Here is a 24,841-nt window from a genome sequence, read left to right as displayed (position 1 = left end):
TCGTATCTGCTCATGTGATGAATTGCCTTCTGTAATTAACTGGAAGCCCTGTAAGGCTTTGGACTGTACCTGGTCTTGTTCCCTTGTTTATTTTGAAGAAAAAAAAAAAATAAATATATATATATATAAAAAATACATTCCTATGTTATATTTGAGCAGTAGAAAACAACAGTAAACAGTGAAAACTTAACTCACCGACTGAGGCTCCTTAATTCTTGATTCAGCTCTCCAAAGGAAATCACTGTTTCCTGTTACCTGTTTTCTTGTGTGTCTTCCCTGAGATTGACTGGACATTTTCTTCCCTCCTTTCCTGTGTGTGTGTCTGTGTGCACGTGTCTTTTGAAAATACAAATGGTGGCCACGCTGTGTATCTTCCACCTTTTTTTTTTTTCTTTCCCACTTAATACATCTTGCAGATCTTGCTGTTTGTTAGGTACTTAGTGTTAGTCACTCAGTCATGTCTGACTCTGGAACCCCATGGTCTGTAACCCGCCAGGCTCCTCTATCCATGGAATTCTCCAGTTAAGAAGATTGGAGTGGGTTGCCATTTCCTCCTCCAGGGGATCTTCCTGACCCAGGGATCAAACCTGGGGCTCCTGCGTTGCAGGCAGATTTTTTACTGTCTGAGCCATCAGCACATGTAAATGTTTGTTGTTCCCAGCCTTTTCCTCCCACCGACAGGGCTGTAGTTTAATGTCTTCTATTTATGTCTTTGTGTCCGTGTGCAGATGGGTCTGGAGTAGAGTCTACTCCTAACCATGGGATTGGGAGTTGGGGGGATGCGCATTTGAAATGTTGATACACAGTTGGCCACTTGCCCTCCGAAGGTCACAGTTGTTTTTGCCCCTCATCACATCCCGTCCCTGGTGCCAGTGTAACCATCACTCTCGCTTACCAGAATTCTGAGCTGACTGGGAAATCAAAGTGGAGTCAGTTCACAGCAGCACTGTTCACAATGGCCAGAACATGAAACAACCCAAATGTCCGTCAGCAGATGAAGGAGTAAACAAACTGCGGTCTCTCCATCCAGTGGCACGTGATTCAGCCATGAGAAGGGAGGAAGCACTGACACATGCTGCAGTGTGGGTGAGCCTCGAAACTATTGCGCAAGGTGAAAGAGCCAGAGTCACAAGGCCGCGTATTTTATCATTTGGTTTATGTGAAATGTCCGGAGGAAACAAATCCACAGAAACAGAAAGTAGATCATAGTTGCCAGAGGCCAGGGGAGGAAGTAACAGGGAGTGACTGCTATGGGTACAGGGCTTCCTTTTGGGGTGAGGAAAACAGCACTGAAACCAGCAGTGATGGTTACATGGCATTCTGGACAGACTTCATGCCAGTGAACTGTGCATTTTAAATGGTCAAAGTGGTAACTTTGATGCTACATATATTGTCAGTTCAGTTCAGTCACTCACTCGTGTCCGACTCTCTGCGACCCCATGAACCGCAGCACGCCAGGCCTCCCTGTCCATCACCAACTCCCGGAGTTTACCCAAACTCATGTCCGTCGAGTCGGTGATGCCATCCAGCCATCTCATCCTCTGTTGTCCCCTTCTTCTCCTGCCCCCAATCCCTCCCAGCATCAGGGTCTTTTCCAGTGAGTCAACTCTTCGCATGAGGTGGCCAAAGTACTGGAGTTTCAGCTTCAGCATCAGTCCTTCCAATGACCACCACAAAAAAAGGTTCAGCAGATGTTGGCCAAATTATCCCCTGTATCGTTGATCAAGCTGCGGACGTGACTTGTCAGGGAACCCCAGACTGTCTTTCTAAGCAGCCCCAGGCAGCCCAGAACTAGGAGAGGCCTCCCCCACCCCAGGCTCGCTCTCTAGGCGTGGAATGGGAGGGACATGGGCCCTCAGGAGACAGCTTGTCCCCAAGAGGAAAGAAGGGGCTGCAACCCCCATGCCAGTCCCTTCTTCTACAGTCTTTAGCACACCAACTCACCCTCCCTGAGGAGGAGACAGATCTAGGAATGTGTTTTTGTTTTTTAATAAAAATTTTTTGAAGTACAGTTGACTTACAATGTTACATTTAATTTCTGCTGTATAGCAAAGCGACTCAGTTATACACACACACACACACACACACACACACACACATATATGTATTCTTTTTCGTATTCTCTTCCATTATGGTTTATCTCAGGATATTGAATATAGTTCCCTGTGCTATGCAGTAGGATCTTGTTTATCCATCCTGTCTATGCTAGTTTGCGTCTGTTAATCCCAGACTCCCAGTCCTTCTCTCCTCCACTCTTACTTCCCCGATGGCAACCACACATCTGTTCTCTGTGAGTCTGTTTTTCTTTCATTCATGGATACGTTCATCTGTGTTGTATTTTAGATTCCACATGTAAGTGATGTCATATGGTATTTGTCTTTCTGACTTACCTTCGCTTAGTATGATGATCTCTATTTGCATCCATGTTGCTGAAAATGACATTTTAACGGCTGAATAACATTCCACTGTGTGTATGCAGCACATCTCCTTTATCCATTCATCTGTTGATGGACATCTAGGTTGTCTCTGTGTCTTGGCTATAATAGATAGCGCTGCTGTGAACACTGGTGTGCGTGTCTTTTCAAATGCTAGTTTTCTATCGGGGTATGCCCGGGAGCGGGATTGCCACGTCACGTGGGCCTCTGTTTTTAGTTTGTTTCCTGAGGAACCTCCATGCTGTTTTACATAGTGGCGGTGCCGATTTACACCCCTCCAACGGTGTACGCAGGTCCCCTTTCTCCACATCCTCTCCACGTTTATTATTTGCAGACTTTTTAATGATGGGCATTCTGACTGGTGTGGGGTGATACCTTATTGTAGTTTTGATTCGCATTTCTCTAATAATTAATGGTGATGAGCATCTTTTCATGTGCCTAGTGGCCATCTGTATGTCTTTTTTTGAGCAGTATCTATTTAGATCTTCTGCCCATTTTTTGATTAGGTTGTTTGGTTTCATTTTTTGTTGTTATTAAATTGTAGGAGCCATTTGTGTATTTTGGAAGTTAAGCCCTTATCAGTTACATCATTTGCAGATATTTTCTCCCAGTCCTTAAGTTGTCTTTTTGTTTTGTTTATGGTTTCCTTTACTGTGCAAAAGCTTGTAAGTTTGATTAGGTCCCATTTATTTATTTTTGCTTTTATTTCTATTGCCTTGGGAGACTGACCTCAGAAAACATTGGTACGATTTTTGTCAGAGAATGTTCTACCTATGTGCTTTTTTAAGAATTTTATGATGTCTTATATTTAAGTCTTTAAGCCATTTTTGAATTAATTTTTGTGTGTGGTGTGAGGGAGTGTTATATTTTCATTGATTTATATGCAACTGACTTTCCCAGCACCACTTGCTGAAGAGGCTGGCTTTTCCCCCTTGTGTATTCTTGCCTCCTTTGTTGAAGATTAATTGCCCATGGGTGTATGGGTTTATTTCTGGGCTCTGTTCTGTTCCATTGATCCATATGTCTCTTTTTGTGCCAATACCATGCTGTTTTGATTACTGTAGCTTTGAGGTATTATCTGAAGTCTGGGAGGGTTATGCTTCCTGCTTTGTTCTTATTCCTCAAGCTTGCTTTGGCAGAACTGGGTCTGTTATGGTTCCATTAAAATTTTTAAGATTATTCTAGTTCTGTGAAAAATGGCATGGGTATTTTGATAGGTAATGCTTTAAGTCTGTAGATTACTTTGGGTAGTATAGGCCTGGGAACATTTTGCCAGTGGGATTCCAGGAAGCATGAGGAATGGTGAAGAAGTAATACCTTACAAGCAAATATGGTTGCATGACCAAATGAATGGACTCCACCACTGTCTGGGCCCTACCTTGGAGCCTGTGCCTGCTTTCTTTTGCAGAGAATGCTCTGACCAGGAGTTCAGAGCTCCCTGGAACCAGCAGAACCCCAAATCCCCACCTCAGTTTCATCCTTACCCGTTCTTAATGCCAGCTCCTGTCTGTGCAAGGCTTGTATTTTAATTTTCATTCCAAAGCAGTCTCTTGCCATCCTGCCAGAGAATTCAGTTTGCCATTCCACTCAGCAGCAGTTTCGAGAGAGAGTTTGTTGTGCTGTAGACTTCCTGCCTGGTGTCATGAACCTGTCTTCTAGGAAGGATGGCCGTGGTAGGGGGTGTGTGAAGACTTTTCTTTATGGAAAAGTTTAGCATTCACTTAGTCATTCCATATTTAATCACACCTCCCACCTGCCAGGCACTGTGCTCGGATGAGTCAGACCCAGACCCTGGCCTTCGCAGAGTCAGATTGGGAGAGTAAGGGGTGAATCCAGGGTCCCTGTTCTAACCAGGAAGCCCTGGTGTTGGTGTGGGGGGTGATGTTTAAGAAGGCAGGGTTGGGAGGTAAGGCCAGAGGAGGTCTTTTGTTTATGGAGGGCGAAACCAGTAGTCTCGGAGATTTTTTTTCTTTTTTACATTTTAAAATTTTATTTGTTTGTACCAGGTATTAGTTGTGGCACATGGGATCTTTGATCTTCATTGTGGGCATGTGGGATCTAGTTCCCTGACCAGGGATGGAACCCGGGGCCCCTGTATTGGGAGAACAAAGTCTTAGCCACTGGACTACCAGAGAACACCTCAGAAATTTTAATAATGTGTTTCTGGTTACACTTTAAAGAAGGAATATAGCAGAACCCTGAGTTAGGCGAAGAAGCATCCCAGCCAACTGTGTCTGGAAGCCGAGTTAAGCTAGGGTGGGGTTTTGGGGGGAGCAGAAGTCTGCCCATGGGTGCTTTGTGGGAATCCTGCTCTAGGGATCCCTGCCAAGGAACTGCCCATTAGAACTCCGTAGAGCAGCCTGTCTTATACATTCCATGGGAAACTAGACTTGGGGTGCCTCCACAGGAAGGGCCCCCGCCCTTGTCTGTGGGTGCCTGCGTGGGGAATGTCTCCTGTCCTCATTGAGGGTTAGCAGTGACGTCACATCAAAGGCGGGAGAAGCCCTTTCCATAAGGAAACATCTAGATGTGTGTCCCGCATTTTTCTAACACTTTGCATGTGCAGTTGAGTTGCCGTGTGTGGGTGAGTGTCCATCAGCCATCGCCTCTGCTTTCACCCTCTCCACCTCTCTGGGCGGTTTAGGTTTTAGTTTTGGTTTCAGACTTAACTTGTTCGTGTCAGCTGAGCGCCGCCTATCGGCTCTTGAGGTATTACAAAAGCCTAGGGTGATGGGTGATAGCCGTTGGACATAAGGAGTGAACATCCCTAGGGTAGAAAGAGGCAGACGTCTAGCAGTTTGGGGGGAAGAAGATGAGAACCCGAGAGTTACTTTATCAGAGTGGGTTTCTAGCCTCCAGGGTCTGACCTCTCTCTGAATCTTCCCACCCGTTTCATGGTCAGTAATTGAAGATGTCGGTGTCATCTGACTTCTCTAAGGCGCTCTTATGCTCTCATCAGCCACTACGTAAAGTAAGGGTGGGTTTATATTTAAGCCTGCTGGTTTGTTTTGTGGGTTTTTAAAAAAATATTCTTTCGAGGTTACGAAGAATGTGTCTTAAGAATGTGACTGCGCGTGTGTGCATTTAATCCTTCTTAAAACGCTCTGGAGGCAATGGTATTATTGTGATTTTACCCAGGCAACTGGCATGTCAGAGGAGTTTCGTGGCTATAATAGTTCACTTCTAGTATGCAGTTGCACCACAGAGACTCAGAAACACCAGGCTGCTGGCTGTTGAATGTGGGTGACAGCTGAGGTCGAAGTGCCTTTGGACTGGGGGAGCAAAGGCAGAAAGGCATGTGACTGGCTTAAAGCCCCTGACCCTTTGCACTGAGGCTGCTGCTGTCTGTCTGACCCTCCAGTTCTCAGAGGACTTGCTGTGATGTTTTCTTTGTGGGGTTCTCAGCCTTCTCTCCGACAATCCACAGCCTGGCCTGGTGCTGGGTTGGAAGATGGGGCATGAGATTTGCCAAGAGCTTCTGATGAAGAAACCAGGTGTTCAGGTTTGGGGAGCGTTTATTACTTAGGCGCTCTCTTTGAAGACCCCAGCTGTTGTGACTGCTGGCACATCTCTGCTTGTCACATGGCCTGTGAGTGGCTTTGGAGAAGGGGGCAGGGCTGTGGCCTGCAGTGATGTAGAACTTACAGAACCCCTTTTGGTATGGACCAGAAAGAGTGCCTTGCCCATCTCAGCCATCTGGAGAGGGGAAGCCCTATGCCAGCGGCTCAGAGGTGGCTCCTGGCACAGCCCGTGGAAAACCAAACCATCTGAGCAGGCTGTGCCACCAGGGAGTGTCCCTTGCCTGCCACCAGCTTTGTTGGCAAAGGCTCTTTAACTCAGTCAGTGAAGGATTATTGCGCGAGCCCCTGTGTTGTGCTGAGTTCGGTGCTGGGTGGTTAGGGTGGGGATACTAGAAGGGCCCTCCCCTGAGAAGCTGCACTTTGGCGGCCGGAGGTGTGGAGACACATTGCTGTACAGGGAGTGGATGATTGTGTCCTTGAGGTGTGAACAGCGCTCAGAGATCCTGAAGGGGCTGGCAGCAGCCTGGGAGAGGCCAGTGCCGGCTTGGAGGAGATGGTGTTTGAGCATCACTTGGAAGGATGAGCAGCTGGCCAGGGGCAGAGTGAGCTCCGTGAAGAATGGGGACTGCCAGTGCAGGGGCCTGGAGGCAGGAGAGGGCCCTGCGGGTTCTAGGGCCAGTGGGACATTTGTGTGCCTGGATCGTCAGTGCCTCCTGGGGACTGGTGGTCGAGACCAGGTTCAAGGAGCCTGGCTTTCCTTCAGTGGTCAGCAGATTTCTTTTTTCTTCCCCCCAGCTTTGTTGAAATAAAATTGACATGTAACATTAAGTTTAAGGTATACAGCATGGTGATTTGATACACGTATAAGGTAAAATCCACAGAATTTTAGCTTTTAATTATGGAAAAATTTGAAGATATGCAAAAGTCAACAAAATGAGATAGTGAAAGTGACTTTATATCCTATTGAGCCTAGCCTGTGGCTTGTATGGATTAATCCAGAATCTTGAGGCCTGGAGTGATGGGGTGGCACATTTCATTGTCAGAGAAACCACTGAGTGTCCCCCTCCTCATTTTACCTTTCAGTGGGAAGTTGGTGTCTCCGAAGTGGAAGAATTTTAAAGGCCTGAAGCTCCAATGGAGAGACAAGATCCGGCTCAACAACGCCATCTGGCGGGCCTGGTACATGCAGTGTAAGTGCTGAGTGGCTGGACCCACGACCCTGTAGGTTCTGCCACCGAGAGGCCTGTGCACCTTGGGGCCTGGAGCCGGGTCTTGGAACCCTGTGTGTCAAACAAAAGTCTCTCTCGGGCAATCTGCGGAGACAGGAGAACCAAGCCAAATCCAAGTGTCCGCAGGAGGCTCAGTGTTGTAAGGCAGAGGGGAAGGGTTGGGTGTACAGCTGAGGGGTGACATTTGGAGAGTCAAGGAACAGTCCCCGTTTTCAGCGGGCCTGAGAAGGTGCAGGCCCAGGCCATGGCCTGTGTCCGGCTGGCGTGGGTGCTGGGGGGTCTGGTGATTCCTGCAGGAGACCGGCATGCCGGGGGTCCCCTAGGCTCAGGCTGGTGTTTCCTCTTGATCGGGCAGACTCCCTTTCTCGCCCCCACATCACTGAGAGAGTCTTTCCCTTTGACCTGGACCCTTTATTTCCCCAAATCTCATTTTCCAAGAGGAGAGCACTTCAGGATCCCCCCAAGGGGTGGGGTGTAGACAGCGGGGCAGGGCTCCTCGGTGACAGCGTCTCACCCCGCCCCGCCCAGATTTGGAGAAGCGCAAGAACCCCGTGTGCCACTTTGTTACTCCACTGGACGGCTCTGTGGAAGTGGACGAGCACCGCCGGCCCGAGGTACTTGGCAGTGATGGGCCCTCACTCGGGAGAAGGAGGTGACTCACGAGGGCCGGGCCGAGGGCTGGGTCCCTACAGAGGAAGGCTGCAGGGCAGAGCACTTGCGTCCTGGTGGCTGTTATCCCGTGAGATGCGACGGCGATGTGGGGGCACGTGGCCCCTGATACCCCGCAGAGGCTCCCCCTTCTCAGGCCAGGCTGATCCAAGGACTTGGGGCTTCCTCCAAACAAGACTTACCCTCTGCTTTCCTTTAATGTCGGCGCGTCTCTGGAAGTCAGCTGGGGAGGCGGTGGGGGGACAAGGCAGACATCTTTAACCACTGAAGAGTGACCTCCAGATCTTTATATACTGAGAGGGAAAGATGGTGAAGACATAGTAAATGAAAAGAAGCAAGTTGCCCAACAGGGTTTTAGTATCTTCAGGTTAATTTTTGGAAGCATGTATCTGTGTGATTATACATGCATAGGAAATGTCTCAAAGGATATTCAGAACTCGCACTTGTGGGATTAGTGTGAGGAGGAGAGAAGACTCCACTTTCACTTTCTTCTCTTCTGTATTGTTTTAGTTTCATCCAAGCTTGTCTTACTGTTATGATGAAAAGGGGGAAACTTGGAAAGTAACCTAACACAAGACAGCTTGGAGCCAAGGGACACGATCTGGTATCAGACGGTGGTAAAGAATCTCATCACTTTTTAGGTCTGGTAATAGTATTGTATTATTCACTGTGGAGATTCTTCACTGTCTAAGACACATAGTGAAGTATTTTAGGTGAAATTATATGACATTTATGATAGGATGTCTGGGACTTGCTTTAATATTCTGCAGCCATCAAAAGAAACGAATGTGAAAGTGAGGTGGTCTCGCTGAGGCTGTCATGATTCCTGGTCACCAGAATTCAGAGATAACTGTGGAAGGGGCTCCCGCCCTGCATGGTGGGGAGGTTGAGCTGGACCTTGGAGGTCCCTTTCTGCCGGAACCTTCTGTGACTGGCTGTTTCTTTTCACCCTTTGGCAATGTGGTGGAGCCTCAGGGCATTTGAGAGCTAGCCCGAGTCTCTGGCAATTCCTCCAGCTCCCGGATCTCTGTGCTCCTCCCCTGCCGAGCACTTTATCTGAGCCCTACTCCAGTCCAAGCTCTGGACCCTGGGCCCCCAAAGTCCCCTAGGTTATCTTGGGGGGTAAGATAACCTAGTGAAAGCTCACCTTCACTCAGAGGCTGGGCATGGCCCAGCAGAGGCCGACACACTCTGTGGATGAAGCCGCAGGCAAGCAGCCGGCGACTCAGAGCTGGATTGCCCGGGCCTGACGTCTGGAGTCAGACGCTTGTTCGCTGGCAAGGTGAGCTCTGCGAATAAAACCCAACACCGCCTCTTCCCTCTGCCCTGCGTCTCTCCCACAGGCCATCACCACGGAAGGAAAGTACTGGAAAAGCCGCATAGAGATCGTGATCCGGGAGTATCACAAGTGGAGAACCTACTTCAAGAAAAGGGTATCTGGAGACTTCCCTGGTAGTCCAGTGGCTAAGACGCAGTGCTCCCCAGGCAGGGGACCCGGGTTTGATCCCTGGTCAGGGAGCTATATAGATCCTACATGCCACAACTGAGACTCGGTGCAGCCAAATACATTTGAAAAGGACTTCCAGCCCATATTTACTCAGTACACTGACCCCTGATGCTCTGGCTCAGAGCTGTCAACCCATTGCCCACTGCCCCCCACCATGGCCCCTGCAGCCCATCGTTCTATCCCAGCCCAAGTGGTGACCTGCTTTGGTTGTGTGAGCTTTGTTCTCAGTCTGTCCAGCTTGGGGCTGGGGCTGTTTATTCCGCAAACGCTGGTCAGGAATCTCTGAGCCCAGCTTCAGCCTGGGGATGACAGGAGCAGGATCCTTCTCGCCACCTTCCTCCCAGAGAGAGAAGGCCTAGATGCTCTGAAAGTGATCCTCTTCTGGGGAGGAGAGGCTGAGGGCCTTGTCCCCTCTCTGGGCCTTGGGGGACCACCTTGTCCCTCTCTCCTTTCTCCACAGCTCCAGCAGCACAAGGATGAGGATCTTTCCAGCCTGGCCCAGGTGAGCAAGTGTGGGGGCCGTGAGGACCCTCACGGGACCTGCCCCTTTACAAGAAACAGCAGTGGTGTGGGTGGCCCAGCACCACAGCAGAAGGTGGTGGGGACATGGACTCTCCCTGGGGCCAGAAGAGGGACATAAAGGAAAGAAGCCAGTTCTCTGCAGGTCCCGTCCCCTGGCCTCGTCTCTTACCTGGCAGCCCTTGCTACTCTGAGAAACTGGGCCACGTATCTCCCCAGCGTGACTTGACTGAGAACTTGCAAGTCACCGGTGCCTGTTTGGCTTTTCCTTCCCCTGTTGGTGGTAGGACGATGACATGCTTTACTGGCACAAGCACCGGGACGGCTGGAAGACGCCAGTCCCCATGGAGGAGGACACGCTGCTGGACACGGACATGCTCATGTCGGAGTTCAGCGACACCCTCTTCTCCACACTCTCCTCCCACCCGCCCGTGGCCTGGCCCAACCCCCGTGAAATAGGTAACCCGCCCCCAGACCCTTGATGGAAAAGGGTACCATCTCCACCCCAGGAGGAGTCCCCAGGGCAGGCTCCTCTTTGGGTCCATCCCTGAGCCTCTGTCGCTTGTTTGGGGGGAGTGCTGAGGAGAAGGCGTGGCCGACCTTGCTGTGTGGGGGCCCCATCGAGCCTATGGTGCCGCTGCCAGGGAACAGTGGGGGGTTTGGTCTGAACGACTTCACATTTCTGATCCTGTCCCCTCACCTGAGGACATGGGCCTGGGGCCAGTGACAGGGCCTGAGACTCACTCTCGAGAAAATCACATGCACTCCAGTTGCTTGGCCTCTCACCTCAGAGCTTGCAGCCATCCAGTTAACCCTCCGGGAGGAGCCCACAGATGAAGTCAGCACCGAGGGGTCTCTGCAGAGCTGTTCACAGCACAGCGTCTGCTCCCAGATACTCACTCAGTTTACCTTTCCCCTGCAAACTCACTTTCTTTCCCACCCTCTGAGGGTGGAGAATGCCCATGAACCCCCCCCCCCCCGAGAAATCCTAGCCCAGGAGAATGCGAGTAGGGCCAGGGAGATCCAATCTGGTCCCCTCATACATTCCCACAACATGGACTGAGAAGGTCAAACAATCCCTCTGTCTCCTTTTTATTCTAACAGCGCACCTGGGAAACGCAGACATGATTCAACCTGGGCTGATTCCATTGCAGCCCAACCTGGACTTCATGGACACCTTTGAGCCCTTCCAGGGTGAGGACTTGGGGCAGAGAGAGAGCTTGCGTCTCCCTTTGCCCAGGACAGAGTGGGCCGGGCTTCCCTTTCATAGAGGGGAACTGTTAGAATGGGCCAGGAAGCGGTCTTAGAATTCGTCCAAAGCTTGCTTTTTTTTGGTAGTAGCTGCAAGGCAATGGCACCCCACTCCAGTACTTTTGCCTGGAAAATCCCATGAACGGAGGAGCCTGGTAGGCTGCAGTCCATGGGGTTGCTAGAGTCGGACACGACTGAGCGACTTCACTTTCACTTTTCACTTTCATGCATTGGAGAAGGAAATGGCAACCCACTCCAGTGTTCTTGCCTGGAGAATCCCAAGGACAGGGGAGCCTGGTGGGCTGCCGTCTATGGGGTCGCACAGAGTCGGACACGACTGAAGCGACTTAGCAGCAGCAGCAGCAGCAAGGCCTGCAAGTGTTTCTCAGCCTGCGCGTCCCAGAGCCCCAGGTTCAGCCTTGACTGCAAGCAGTTCCCCCTCTGGGCAACAGGGGGCGCTGGCGACACAGCTGCCGCCTTGCGGTTCCCTGCAGTTATAAATGATCCTCGAACTCCCACAATCCTTAAACACCGAGGCCTGGGGCTGTTTCAGAGCCCACACTGGTTGCCAGCGTGTACAACTCCAATCAGAGGGCCTGTTTCAGCAGAGTTACCTCGGTGCGGGGGGAGGGGTGCCCTCTGGCCATGGCATTCCTCTGGGTAAGGTGGGGTTCAGTGCCCAGTTTGTTTGGATCTTAATTCAGTCAAATGGCAGGCACAGAGCTCACAGGCCCCCGATGTTGTCTTTCAGACCTTTTCTCTTCCAGCCGCTCCATTTTTGGCTCCATGCTGCCTGCACCCGCCTCAACGCCTGCACCAGATCCCAACAGCCCACCTGCTCAGGTAGAGGGAACTTGGGGAAAGGGAAAGGGCACCGGGCTTCCAGTCATTAGACCTCTGCAGCAAAGTGCTAGGGGTTGCTCGATCCGGTGCTGGACTCACACATAATGTGTAGAGAAGTTATTCTAGCCCTCCTAGAGAGCGTCTGTAGGTGTCCACAAGGTGGGAGACAGTCTCAGTAAATGCTGCTCCCCCCTAAGGCCCCAGATAACCTGTGTGTGGCAAGCTTCGTCTTGACCAGTTAAGAAAGGACCAGTGAAATTATCTTTCAATTAAAAATAAATAACTTTTTTTTTGAAAAAGAAAGGACCAGTGAGATAGCAAAGAAAAATGTGGTTGCTAAGAAGTTCCTCGTATTTCTTTTCCTTTTTGCTACGCACTCAGCACAAGTTGGCTACCAGGAGCTGGGGCCGCTGAGCTGAGGGAGGCCCGGCTGGTTGCCCTTAAGAGGCTCTCAGTTAGTATCCAGTTAGTGTGCCCTGGCCCCCGCTTCTTCCATCTGGCTCAGGGAAGAGCTTCTTCTATGGTGACCGACAGCCGAACAATTGATTCCTTATAGCATTTCCCTTTTAGGAAGACGTGACCTCCCTAGAAGGTGATATGAGACAGCGTCCTGGGGGAGCCTCCTGAGCAGCTGCTAGCCAGGCTGCCCCTGCTCTGTAACAGAAGATAGCAGGGACTTTGGGGGGACCCCACCGGACTCCAGGAACAGGATATCCCCAGGCTGTGAGCCAAGTGTGTGCAGACAGTCACTGTGTCTGAGCCCTGTGTTATCACTGAGTCCCCAAAGGAAACAAGACCCCTGCTGGCATCCGGGGAGACCCAGCTCCATGTCCCCCAGATTAGGAGTCCCGGGCCTGGGAGATGTCGCCTCTGTCCCTTCTGCCCAGGGCTGGGTCCCAGGCACACGGTGTACGTGTCGGGCTCCGTGGCGTGTAGCGCTGGAGAGTGGCGGCGAGCTGTGTGACTGTAGCATTCGTTGCTCACTTCTTCTCTTCCTTCCTCAGGAGAGCATCCTGCCAACCACTGCTCTCCCTACCGATCTCCCCACCGCAAGCCTCCCCGACAGCTTCATCGCACCCCCCGCAGCCGCTGCCCTGGACCCCACGAGTGGGCAGGGCTGTGAACACCCGCCCCAGCCTGGGGACCCTTTCATGCAGCCGGCAGACCTGGGTCCCTCAGCACCGCCCCTGAGTGGCCCCCAGCCGTACCTGCCCGTGTTCACCTTGCCTTTGCTCTCGCCCAGCCCCGCCCCGCCGCCTCCTTCCCCCGTCTTGCCATTAGGCCCCCCTCCCGCCACTGCCCTGAACCCCCCAACTCCCCCCACCTTCCTGCAGCCCCAGAAGTTTGCCGAAGCTGGCAAGTCGCCCTCCGTCATCACCCACACGGCCTCCGCCACCCTCACCCACGACGCCTCTGCCACCACCTTCAGCCAGAGCCAGGGCCTCATTATCACCACGCGCTATCCGCCCCCCTCTGGGTCCCCCTACGGCCTGGCGCTGTCTCCCGTCACCCGGCCGCCAACCGTCGGGCCTCCCCAACCCCGTTTGACTTTTGTGCATCCCAAGCCTGTCTCCTTGCCTGGGGGGAGGCACAAGCAGCCCCCCAAAATAGTGCCTGCTCCCAAACCAGAGCCGGTGTCTGTGGTGTTGAAGAACGCTTGCCTCACCCCAGGTGAGTCAGGTGGGGGAAGGCAAGTGTGACCCCCCCCACCCACCCCCAGGACATTTCCTGTCCCTGAGGCTGACAAACTCGTGACACACACACGTCATGATCTTGGAAGCAGAAGGTTGTAAAAGATGATGTGTGTAGATCGAGTCTGTTTTCTATTCTGTGGTGTTCTTCCAGTCTCAACCCAGTGTGGGAAAAAACGTGGCCCTGGTCATCTCTTGCCTGGGTCTGTAATCTGTCCCCACCAAGGAGAAGTTGCAAAAATCTAGCATTGTCTCTCCATGCCCTACAGTGAGGGGTGGCGTCTCAGTGGCAGCAGAGGGGTCGTGTGCTGCTCCTGAGGCTCCCCCCGCCCAGCCCCCATGCGGCCTGGCTGGCCCAGGTTCAGTACCCGCGTCAGGAGCAGGCGCACAGCTGGGCCTCACCCTCACCTCCCCTTGTTCCAGCAGCTGCCTTCCCAGGCCAGCCGCAGGCAGTGATCATGACATCAGGCCCTCTGAAGAGAGAAGGGATGCTGGCTTCCACCGTGTCCCAGTCCAACGTGGTCCTCACGCCTGCTGCCCTCACCAGGGTGAGTGGCCGAGACAGGCCCTCAACATCTTATGATCCCAGGTGGCCCTCACGCGGCCTAGCTGTGCTCGGAGTGACCTCCCTCCTCCACGTCCCCTTAGGCTCCTGGAGTCGCAGAGTTCCCCAGCAGCATCCTGGTGACCGACCTCGGCCCTGGCCCGGGTAGCCAGCATGCCCCCGTGTCCCGGCTCTTCCCTCCCGACTCCCTGGTGAAGGGCGAGCAGGGCCCGCTGCACGGGGGCATTGCCCAGGTCCCTGCCACAGGCGCCGGTGACTCAGCTCTCCGCTTGGACCGCTTGGGACCGCGTGAGTGGAGTAGGGGGCCCACTGCTGGACCGGGGAGGCTGCCGCGGGTACCTGGGTGGAGCCTGGGCTGCTAGGCCGGGCGGTGAGGGATCCAAAACTGCCGGTGGCCTAGGCTAAGTGCAGGATCAACGAGGGATAGCCGCTAGCACCTTGTGGTGCCAGCAGCTTGTGTGCTCATGGGGACACCACTCAGCCTCCTTCAGAAGGGCCTGGCTCTGATGGGAACGTCCCTGTTGGTCTGGGGGTCGAGACTCTGTGCTGCCACTGCAGAGAGTGCAGGTTAGATACCTGGTCAGAGAACTGAGATTCCACATGCCATGCCAAGAAAGATTTAAAAAAATTTTTTAAAAGACCAGGCTCTGAGCTGCCAGTCCTGATCCACAAGAGGGCCTGGGTGGTCCTCGTTGATGGTTTTCAGAAACTGCAAGCCTGTGGTTGCTGTGGCCGCGGGAGCCCCCAGCCTGTCTGGGTTTGGCTGGTTGTCCCTGGCCTGTGTGCTGGCAGCGTACCTCGGGAGCCCCCTTCCTGCCTCCCCGGCTTGGACTTCGGTTGGTGAGACGGCCGGGGTAGGACTGATGTTGCCCAGGGAGGTCTGAGAGGTCTGGGAAATGATGTTCCCAAGACTCTGCTGCTGGTGGGGGCAGGTGGGGGGCGTTGGGGAGGGGTGGAGCCAGATGCCACCTCAGAGAGGGAGACCAGAGTGTCTTCCTGTCTTAGATACAACCAGCGTGGCTAAGCCCTCTGCCGAAGCATCTTTCTGAAGTGAAGAGGAGAACATGATGAGCGGGGAGCTAGCTCTCTGCTTACAGGGATCAGACAGGGACTCGTCCAAGGACAGGTTTTAAAGAATGAGGACCCTCGTCCGGGAAAATACAGACGCGGACTGGCTGTGGGTTGGGCCTGAAATGCGATGTGGGGGCTCGGGAAAACGTCACCTTGTCCACTGAGGCGGATCACCAGAGGTTAGAGCCGTGCTGGAGGCTTGAGAGCAGGGTAGGGAGGAGAGCAGCGTCAAGGCATCCGCGTCAGTGCTGTGAGGCGGGGCTGGGAAGGGCTTCCTGGGCGCAGCTCCTGAGCTGGGGCCACAGGCTTCCTCCATGGAGTTATTTGTGGGTACAAGAGTTCATTTGTTTTCCTAATTAAAAGATTTCTGGGGTGGGTAAAATTGAAAAAAGTATAAGAAAACACACACGTAGAGTTCAAAGAACAGGTAGCTTAAGTACTTGCCACCCAGGGTGAGCACCAGAGCCTTGCAGACGTGGAGGGGCCCCTGGTGCTCTGGGAGGCGGGCCTCTCTCTTTTCCTAGACCTGTGACCGCTGCACCCGGCAGGCCTAGCCAGGACCACCCCGCTGCCCCCCGCCCCCAGATGCTGGCAAGGATTTGCCTAGTTTTTGCTCTGGGCTGCCATGAGAGGTTGAGGGTGGGTTTCCCTTTGTGGGTGAGTCCCCACGCGGCTGGCACAGCCTGGTCCCTAAGGGGAATTTCTGCTCTTCCCAGGTCGGGACTGCCCGAACTCAGGGCAGGCCTCCCCGTGCGCGTCCGAGCAGAGCCCTAGTCCTCAGTCCCCCCAGAACAACTGCTCAGGGAAATCGCCTGCAGACCCCAAAAACGTGGCTGTTTTAAAGGTACCTCTTGGGTCTTGATCCCCTCGGAAGGCTGGGGAAGCAGGGAGAAGCGTATCCAGGGGCCATGGGGACAGCTGCGTCCCTGCTGGAGACATACTGGGAAGCCCCATGGGCTTGACAGGGGTCCCACACCTGAAATGGGGACATTCACCGCTTTGCCCTTGAGCATGTTGGCTCCTCCCCGCCCCACCTGCCCCCAGCCTTGAGGTGACAGTGGCCCCGAGCTCTGTGGAGCAGGGGCTGGCAGCTGCCACAACCGGGTCTGAGGTGTGGGGGTGGCCAGGAAGGGCCGGATCTGCAGCACCAGGCCCTCGCTGTGCTCTGTTCTGTAGGGATGGTTTTCTAGCCCCATCTTGTCGCCTCCTGGCTCCTCCTGGAGCCTCTTAGCTCCCTGTCACCCCCTCCTTCCACATAGCTCTCTATAGAGAATCTGAGCAGCAGGTGGGGATGGCAGGGGGGGGCCTGTGGCCAGTGACGGGCCGATTCCCCAGCAGAACCGGCAGATGAAGCACATCTCAGCCGAGCAGAAGAGGCGCTTCAACATCAAGATGGGCTTCGACACCCTGAACAGCTTAATTTCCAACAACACCAAGCTGGTGAGTGGCTGTGGGGGTCGGGGGAGAGGGTGGGCAGGGCGGGGACCGACAGGACCGGCACGTGGGGGCACCTGGTGTGCTGCGCGCTCTGACCCGGCCCCCTCGCAGACCAGCCACGCCATCACGCTGCAGAAGACCGTGGAGTACATCACCAAGCTGCAGCAGGAGCGCAGTCAGATGCAGGAGGAGGCCCGGCGGCTGCGAGAGGAGATCGAGGAGCTCAACGCCACCATCCTGTGAGGCTGGGCCTGGGGAGGGGGTGGGGTGGAGGGGGCTCGTCCTCCCCTCGCTCTCTTGGGCCTGCCCGCTGGATCCCCAGCCCCGCAGAGCTCCCCTGACTCTTGCTGTCATTTCAGCTCCTGCCAGCAGCTGCTCCCTGCCACGGGTGTCCCTGTCACCCGGCGCCAGTTTGATCACATGCGAGACATGTTTGACGAATATGTGAAAAGCCGGACCCTGCAGAATTGGAAGTTCTGGATTGTATCTTTGAGTTTTCTTTGCTCATTCCCCCCATCCCCACAACCCGTGACCTGAAACGGTGACACTGACCCTTCGGTTCCTTTAGAAAGAGGCTCTCTAAATAGTTGTCATTGAGTTTGTCAAGACAGGTAATGCTAGTTTCTGTCTCAAGAGAGACAGGGGCCCGGCCAGGCCTGCAGTGTTGGAGGGGGCTGTCCTTGGTGAGTGTACTGGCTGAGGGCTTCCCAGGGACACAGAACAGGCCTGCTTTGCACTGCCGAGTCCTTGAGAAGGGAAGAGGAGGCTGGAGCCGCTGGTGGGAGCAAGGAGGTGGGATCTGCTCTGACACGTCCCGGCATCAGCTCTGCCCTGCCACCTGAAACGGGCTCACAGAGTGACTGTGTGGCAGAGCCTGGATTTGAAGCTGGTTCCCTCTGGGCTGTTCTTTGGGTTTGTACCACATGCCCTTGACAGCTGTTAATGAGGCAGGGATGCCTGAGTGCTGGGCTCTGTCCCTGGGGCCCAGGCCTCCCAGCACTTGGCCTTCCAGATGGCAGCATGGCCCTTACGGGGGATGGCTCTGGCCCTGTCAGTCTCCACCCAGCCTCCGCTGTGCCCCTGAGTGCACAGTGGGGACACACGCGGGGTCGGCTGCCACACCCCCGGCCGTGGGACTGACAGGCTGAGGAGGGGTTCACAGGAGAGGAGGGCTGCGGGGGCAGGGGTATCTATGCGTGCGCTCCTGGGCGGGTTCTACAGGAAGAGATGACCGACAGCAGCTCCAGTCCCCCCTTTGCTCTGGTCCCTGAGTGGAGCTGGGACAAGTCAGAACCTCTGTGGTCAGTGGCAGGTTCCTCGGCATCAGGCTGAGAGTGGGGACTGAGGTCACAGCCTGAGCGCAGGGACGATTAGGGACATCTCTCCCCACCCTTCCATCCCCCTCCCCAGCTGTGCACAACACCCTGCCAGTCCCGAGGGGTGTCGGTCACGGGCACACCTGTGACTGGACTCCGCTCTCTCTGCGCTGGCTTATGGTTTCTTTAACCCAAGCGCTGTGCAGTTCAGCGTCATCATCAAGCCGCTGTTTGAGTCCTTCAAGGGCGTGGTGTCCACCAGCAGCCTGGATGAGCTGCACCGGACGGCGCTGTCCTGGCTGGACGAGCACTGCTCCCTGCCCATCCTCAGGCCAAGTGAGTGGGGGCTGCATGGGGGGCGTTGTGGGGCCGTGGGGGGCTTAGCCATGGAAGCGGCTGCAGAAATCCCAGGCTCCACCGTAGTTGGTCTGCACGCACCTGGGGCAGGAAGGTGAGGCCCTGCAGGTGAGGGGGTGCCTCCCAGCGCCTCGCTCGGCTTTCTGCCGTCTCCGTGTGTCCGTCTGATGATCAGACCCAGCTTGTGTTTGTTGAGCAGCTGCTCTTCCCCTGGCCTTGTGTCAGGTGTTTTCAGGCACACTTTCACGTTCAGCTCTTTTCATAAGGACCAAGGCTGTGTGTCAGGTCACAGGGACAAGCAGGAACAGCTCAGGGTGTTCCCCACTCTCCTGCAGGGTGGCAGATAGGATCGGGCATCATCTTAAAGGCAGAGGTGTGAGTGTCCAGACCGCAGCAGAGGCTCCCCTGGGGTTTGTGCCTCTCCTGGTTTGGGGGGCCCTAAGGATCGCCCCTCGGGGTGTACACGTGTAACTGCATGTTCTGTCTCTCGGGCTCAGAGCTGGCTCCCCCAGGCCACATCTGCAGGCTCCCCCTTCTATCTTGCAGCCGTGCTGAACACCCTCCGGCACCTGAGCACCACCACGTCCATCCTGACAGACCCGTCCCAGCTGCCCGAGCAGGCAGCAGAGGCCGTCAGCAGAATCAGCCAGAGAGCCGGGGAGTCCTAGCAGCGCTTAGCGGGCACGCGGCCACGTGGGATGCCGAGGAGACCCTTCCCCGCCTGTGGAGAGGAGGCTGCGCCCCTCACCTCTCCCGCTTCAGGGCCTCCTAGCCTCCCTGCGACTGTGGCCCTGGCCGCTCCAAATGCCGCGCTCAGGTCTGAAGCAGGTTTGGGTCCTGCCAACAGCAATAGCCCAGCTCTGGGAACCCCTTGCTGTGAACTCTGACTCAGCGACCTCAGTCACTGACCTCCCCTCACCTCAGAGAAGCCCAGATGAAGGGAAACGAGGGGACGCCGCCCCTCCCTGTCCTGTCCTGCTGGTGGGTGTCGGGGAGATGGGGGGGCCTGGCAGCAGTGCAGGGAGCCGACGGGCAGGAGGAGACCTCGCCCATTCCCCCAAGTTAGGACGCGTGAGGGTCCTTCCCAGCTGCTGTCTGGGATGCACCCTCCTGTCACGTCTCTTGCACCCCTGGGCTGTTGGAAGGTCTCCTCCTTCCTCCCCCAACTCTGACCTAATAGAGCGGATGTTGGCTCGGGCTTCGCAGGGCCGGGAAACCCTACAGCACATGTGTGCAAAGCAGTGGGTATGTGTGCCCCAGAGGATAACGAATGCGCCAGTGATGCGGAGCTGCTTCAGTCCTGGAGGTCCCCCGGGCGGTGCTGTGGTCTGTTTCACAAGTGGATTTGGTTCCACTTCACATCGCGGCAGCCACGATGGCACCAGCCCGGATTTCACATGGTGGGGGCTCAGCCAGGCCCTGCCCGCTCATGCCCCACCTGCTTCCAAGCCAGGAACAGCCGTGCTTGATGGACACCGCTAGCCCTGTGGGTGCAGCACGTGAAACACCAGGCTCCGCAGTGCTGCCATCGACCGGGTCCCCTCAGCTGGATTGTCCAGCCGGGAGCCCCAGCCCGTCCATCCCAGTTCCTGGACCAAAGACGCCAGCACCCCGGCATCTGCCCTGTCTTGTGTTTGGAGGCAGAAATTGGTCGACACAGAGCTCCGAGGTGGCTGCCTCGGAGCTGTCTCCAGGCGGCTCCGGATCAGTCAGGAGTTGAAGTCCGCTTTGGTCCAGGTGGAGGACTGTGGGGCCCGCAGGCCGTTTCCGAAGGTGGGAGTTACACCTGGAAGGGTTCGGAGGAGGGGGCCCGTGCTAGTCCTCCTCTCGCCGCGTCTGCGGGAGCAGTTCCAGGCAGAAGGATGCTCTCTAACACTCAGGAAGCCCAGCCAGGGCTACCTCCTCATTGAAAGAATGTGCTTTTCACGTCCTGCTGTGAAGTTCAGAGGCCGGCAGGCTTCCCCGTCAAACTCTGTCCTCCCTGCCCGAGATGGAGACCTGCCTGAGCAAGGGCCAGGCCAGGAGTCCTGCTGGGCTGGGCAGAGCTGTGGTGGGGGCTGCTGCGGGCCGCCCGCTGAAGCTTGGATCCTTTCGGAGGCTCCCACTGGCTCCTGGAGGCCTGTGGAAGGTGCCCTGGGGGCAGCCCCACCTCAGCCTCCGCTGGTGGAGGATGGAGGAGGGTCCTCCCCGGGTGGCCGGCCATGCCACTGCCTCCGGTCCCTCATCTGTGCGCCGGCCCTATCAGGAGCACCCCGGCGGCCCCCTCTGCCTCCCCAGAACACGTGTTTACAGGCCTTCGGATGGCTCTCCTGAGGGGCGGGCACAAGACAGGCTGGGCCAGCCCTGCGTGTCCCCTGGGAGGCGGGATGAGAGCCCAGCCTCCCCCCGAGTGGACACGAGGTCTCCCTCCAAGGGGGAAGAGCACTGCGAGGCTCGAAAGGAAAACAAAGGAAAATCAGAGACGTTCCCGGCCACGAGGGGCTGCAGAGGGTCCTGCGCTCAGCCGCGTCCCTGTTCCTGTGCCTTCGTCAACCGCGTGGGCGGCCGTGGAGCTCGGCCCAGCCACGACCTCTCTGAGATCAATAGCTTTCTCCCCACCCCATGTTGGGAGTCTTTTTATTTTTATTTTTTTTTAGCTCCATGGGATATAAAATTGGCCTCTTGCTTCTTTGGCCTACCTCTCCTGCCCTTTGGCTGATTTAATGTTCACGATTCTGTTTTTTAAATATTTAAAGCTGTTAGGTTGTATGAAGCATTGAAGGGTGCGTGTGCGTGTGCGTGTGTCTGTGTGTGGGCACGTGCGGGTGTGTGTGTGCGGTGTGTCCCAGCAGATGGTTAACTCGATGCATGTTTTGTTTTGAGATATTTACTTAAATCCATTTTTCTTGGTGCTCACCAGTATCATGGCTATAGGGCCACAAAGCTGTATTTTTTAACACAGACACAATTGTTTCTTGCTCTGGAAGTTTTCTTGTTTCAGAGTCTTGCCCACTGAGTCTGGCCGGACGGGGGGTGGCCCTAGCTTTGACCCTTGTCCTGGGGTCCCCAGCCGGGGTGCGGGAACCCCCAGGGCTGCTCTGCCAGCTGCCTCCAGTGAACGCTATGATTTGTTTACACTCCCTTTCACCCCACCTCCTATTTCTTCTCCCATAAAAGAGACTTAAAAACGCTGATTTTGGAGGATACAAAAATCAGTCTGAAAGAAAAAAAAATGCGTGCCTGGCACAGTCTCTGAAAGTGTTTCTGTGAAATCTTTCTGTGCCATCAGCTCCCTTCCTACCGCTGGTTGCCCTTTGACGACAAGTGGGAAATGCAGGGAAAGAGCGGGGCTTTCTGAGGTCGGCCGGCCCATCGCTGCCTCCGTCTCAGGCAGGTTACACATCAACCGGTCACCCCACACGCACACCCAGGAGGCCCCAAACCGGCAGGCGGGTGCTTTCCGGGGTCTTCAGGGCACAAGGGAAGGGTCCTGTCATCAGGAGTCGGTGCTGATGTGAGCGCCGGGTCTCGTTGGGGAGGGGTGGTGGGCGCCACAGGTGACCCCATGCACTCGGCTCCCTCCACTGTGTCCTGGCGACCCAACCCCACCTTCCCGGCCAGACAGAGGTCTGCTCTCTAGGTTCTCTCGCTCCGGGTAGTGGGAAGAGAAACTTGGATTCCGGGGATACGTGGCACTGCAGGGTGTGGCCGACCCCCTTGTCGCCCCCAGGTGAAGGGATGCAGTGATCTTACAGGCCCCCCTACCAGGAGGGTGTGGTCCCAGACAGCGCCCCTGCATCCTCTCAGCTCGGGCCTCCCCTCTGCGCTCCTGGAAGAATCCTGAGTGGCAGGCTCGCTGTTATTGTCAAGGTGGTCACCGGTTTTCACGGTGCAGCTAAACGAGGGCTTGTCGGGGTGATGCCGGGGTGGTGGGGGTTCCCGGGGGGCCGTCTGCATGGGGCCTCCTGCACACTTGCGCAGCATGGACCTGGCCCAGCCCTGGCTGAGCTGCCCACCTGGGTTCTTTTATCTCGTCTGGTAGGCGGGCTTAGAACAGCGCCCACCAGAGCAGCTCTGCAAAGTGCCTCCCAAGTTGTGAGCCTGCCCAGAAAGGGGGCCGAGGCGCCCCGATGTGGGCGAGGGAGCAGCAGTGGGCCGTGGTGTTTGGCTCTGTGCTCCAACGCCTCATATCTTAAAAGAGGATTTTCACCTCGCCTGAACATGAGGCAGGAGAGCAAGGGTGGAGGGGCTTCAGCCTTAGATACGTCATACGTGTCAGTGGTTGCCATGGCCTTAACCCACCTAGCAGACGGGTTTGGGTATCGGAGGGGCTCCAGGAACAGAGAGAAGCCTTACAACCCCCCAGGTGCCTCCACACAGATCACCTGCCCGATTTTCTTTTCCTTCTAAGGGACTTGGCCTTCCCTACTCACCACTCGGCAGGGGGTTTGCTGTTTTCTGTTGAGGCTTATGAGAAATCAGCCTTTGAGAAAGAAAAGGGAACTTTTCCTGTTGATTGTTGGCTTTGTGTGTGTGTCTACACATGTGTGCTTGCACAAGCCTGTGTGTGTGTGTTTACTCAATGGAATTCTATTTTTGTGAAATTTCTTTACGATTATGTAGCAAAATTCACCTCCATCCCTCAGTCAAACTTTTGGTTCCAGAATCAACCCTGGGCATCGCTCTTTTGAAGAATTCTCTCCTGGGTTTCTAAAATAGAGATGGGCCTCCCTCAAGGGCCGAGGTGGGGGAAAGGGTCGGGAGAAACTGAAGTCTGATGGTGTTCCATTGAGTCGACATCCGGAAGCTACAAGTAGGAAGGGCTCCACCCGGGAGCCCCGAAGCCCAGGCTGTTTCTCACGAGGGAGGCGGGCCGCGGCACCCGGCGCCGCTTTATCTGAATCTGTTCACACCACTTGTTTTGCTTGTGTAACGCCACGGCTGAAACAGCACCTTCTTTTCCTTTCTCGGGTTTCATCTCACGGTGTAAATGGTTCATTTTTTTTTTTCCCCTGTTGTGCTCTCCGGTGACTGTGTCAGAGCTCCCCACCCAGGAGACAAGTCACCCCTCATGGGCAGAAAAAGCAAAACCCAAGAAGAGTGTTGTTCATCGCAGCCTCCCTCGGGCCTGCGCCACGCTGAGCTCGGTCGTTGATGCTCTGCTGTCGAGAAGCACGGTTCCACCAGCTGTATCCAACACTACAATGCAGCTCCAAAACTATATTTGCATCCAAGACAATAAAAAGCCGTATTTTTGGAAAAGCCTGTGACGTGTGGTCTTTGCTAACCCGGTTGGAGCAGTGGAGGAGGTGATAAAATGAGATGGGGGCAGAGGGGTGCCCGCGCCTGGCTCGCTCGTGCTGGCTTTCCCAGGTGGACAGAGCCCAGAGGTGCTTGAACAAAGTGCCCGTTTGCTCACATGGCGCTTCGGCGAACAGCAGCCACCCTGGAGTCTTCATAGGGTGGTCGTCAGGGTCACATGAAATCACGAATGTCCAGCTCCCAGAAAGCGCAGATTGCCACCAGCATGGCCAGCCCCAGGCCAGCACCCAGCGGGGATCTACGTCATCATCACACCCCAAGGGGCAGGGGCCTCCCTGTTGACTGTCGACCCAATACCATACACGGAAGATGCTGGAAAGTTGACCAGCAGAGATGTCCCTTTGTTGTGCTGAGAACTTTGATGATTTCTGCTTAATCTAAAAGCCCTTCTTTTTGCCCTCCCATCTTCCTCTGCCCATGCCCAACCCCGCCACCGCCCCCGCCGCCCCAGTTCCTTGTGCTTGGGCAGCGTGACTCTTAAGGTAAGCCGTGCCGGCCTCTTGGGCTGCCGGCCCCTCTCCAGAGCCGCTGTCTTGTTTCACTGAACAACTGTACAGATCCGTATCTCTTGACTAAAATGCAGTGGGTTGATACGCAGGCTCTTGTCTGATCAAACCCCCACGCCTTCCCCGAGGAAAAACACCTTCATGACACAAAGCAAGATCTGGGGCCTTGAGAATCAGGGGCCCCTGACAAATCGGTGAGTGGTTCATGGATTCCTTGGGGCGAGAAGGAACTTGGTTTCCACTGAGATAATCAGTGGGTTCTTCTAGCTTTTTGAGTCTGGCCACATGTTAGGTCTGGAATCTCAAAAGATAACTTGGGGCATAATTAGGAGAAGAAGGGAGGGTTTGAGTGTGGGGAAGGGGGGAACAGAGTGTCTGGAGGGAAGAGGCCAGGGCGCTGGAGCCTGCTTGCCTCAGCATCAGGCACTGGGCCACCTCTGGACAGTTCTTGAGTCAGTGGCGTGGGTTTCCTCATTTCATAGAGGAAGACATCAGTCGTTTCTGAGATGGCGAGGCCACATGGGTCAGACCAGAAGGCTGGAGTTTTCATTTTTCATCCTCTAAAAATGTATTTTATCCTCCATCCACCGAATCCAGAGGCTTATCTGTGCCATCCCCTCTCC

The 24,841-nt window shown here is 55.0% G+C and overlaps 1 protein-coding gene across 4 annotated transcripts in view; it reads left to right on the top strand.

The window, feature by feature from the left end:
- The window catches only part of MLXIP (MLX interacting protein), a 60,732-nt gene extending 37,080 nt beyond the window's left edge, over nt 1-23,652 (top strand). The window contains exons 2-17 of one of the 4 annotated variants that reach the window (XM_019977307.2): nt 7,040-7,146; nt 7,714-7,799; nt 9,198-9,287; nt 9,822-9,863; nt 10,168-10,339; nt 10,985-11,074; nt 11,883-11,974; nt 12,979-13,645; nt 14,089-14,213; nt 14,314-14,518; nt 16,018-16,145; nt 16,637-16,741; nt 16,850-16,977; nt 17,098-17,221; nt 18,261-18,390; nt 18,958-23,652. In XM_019977307.2, coding sequence (XP_019832866.2) covers nt 7,040-7,146; nt 7,714-7,799; nt 9,198-9,287; nt 9,822-9,863; nt 10,168-10,339; nt 10,985-11,074; nt 11,883-11,974; nt 12,979-13,645; nt 14,089-14,213; nt 14,314-14,518; nt 16,018-16,145; nt 16,637-16,741; nt 16,850-16,977; nt 17,098-17,221; nt 18,261-18,390; nt 18,958-19,079 — 2,413 coding nt within the window. In that variant the 3' untranslated portion in view covers nt 19,080-23,652. The remainder of the gene's footprint in view (nt 1-7,039; nt 7,147-7,713; nt 7,800-9,197; nt 9,288-9,821; nt 9,864-10,167; nt 10,340-10,984; nt 11,075-11,882; nt 11,975-12,978; nt 13,646-14,088; nt 14,214-14,313; nt 14,519-16,017; nt 16,146-16,636; nt 16,742-16,849; nt 16,978-17,097; nt 17,222-18,260; nt 18,391-18,957) is intronic. The other 3 variants (XM_019977305.2, XM_019977304.2, XM_070769491.1) reach the window with 3 other exon arrangements.
- Nucleotides 23,653-24,841: the final 1,189 nt, after the last annotated feature.

Source organism: Bos indicus, chromosome 17 (genome assembly GCF_029378745.1).
Source record: "Bos indicus isolate NIAB-ARS_2022 breed Sahiwal x Tharparkar chromosome 17, NIAB-ARS_B.indTharparkar_mat_pri_1.0, whole genome shotgun sequence".
Taxonomy (NCBI): Eukaryota; Metazoa; Chordata; class Mammalia; order Artiodactyla; family Bovidae; genus Bos; species Bos indicus.
The sequence above is the reverse complement of the archived record's forward strand: the minus strand, read 5'-3'. Positions and strand labels throughout refer to the sequence as shown.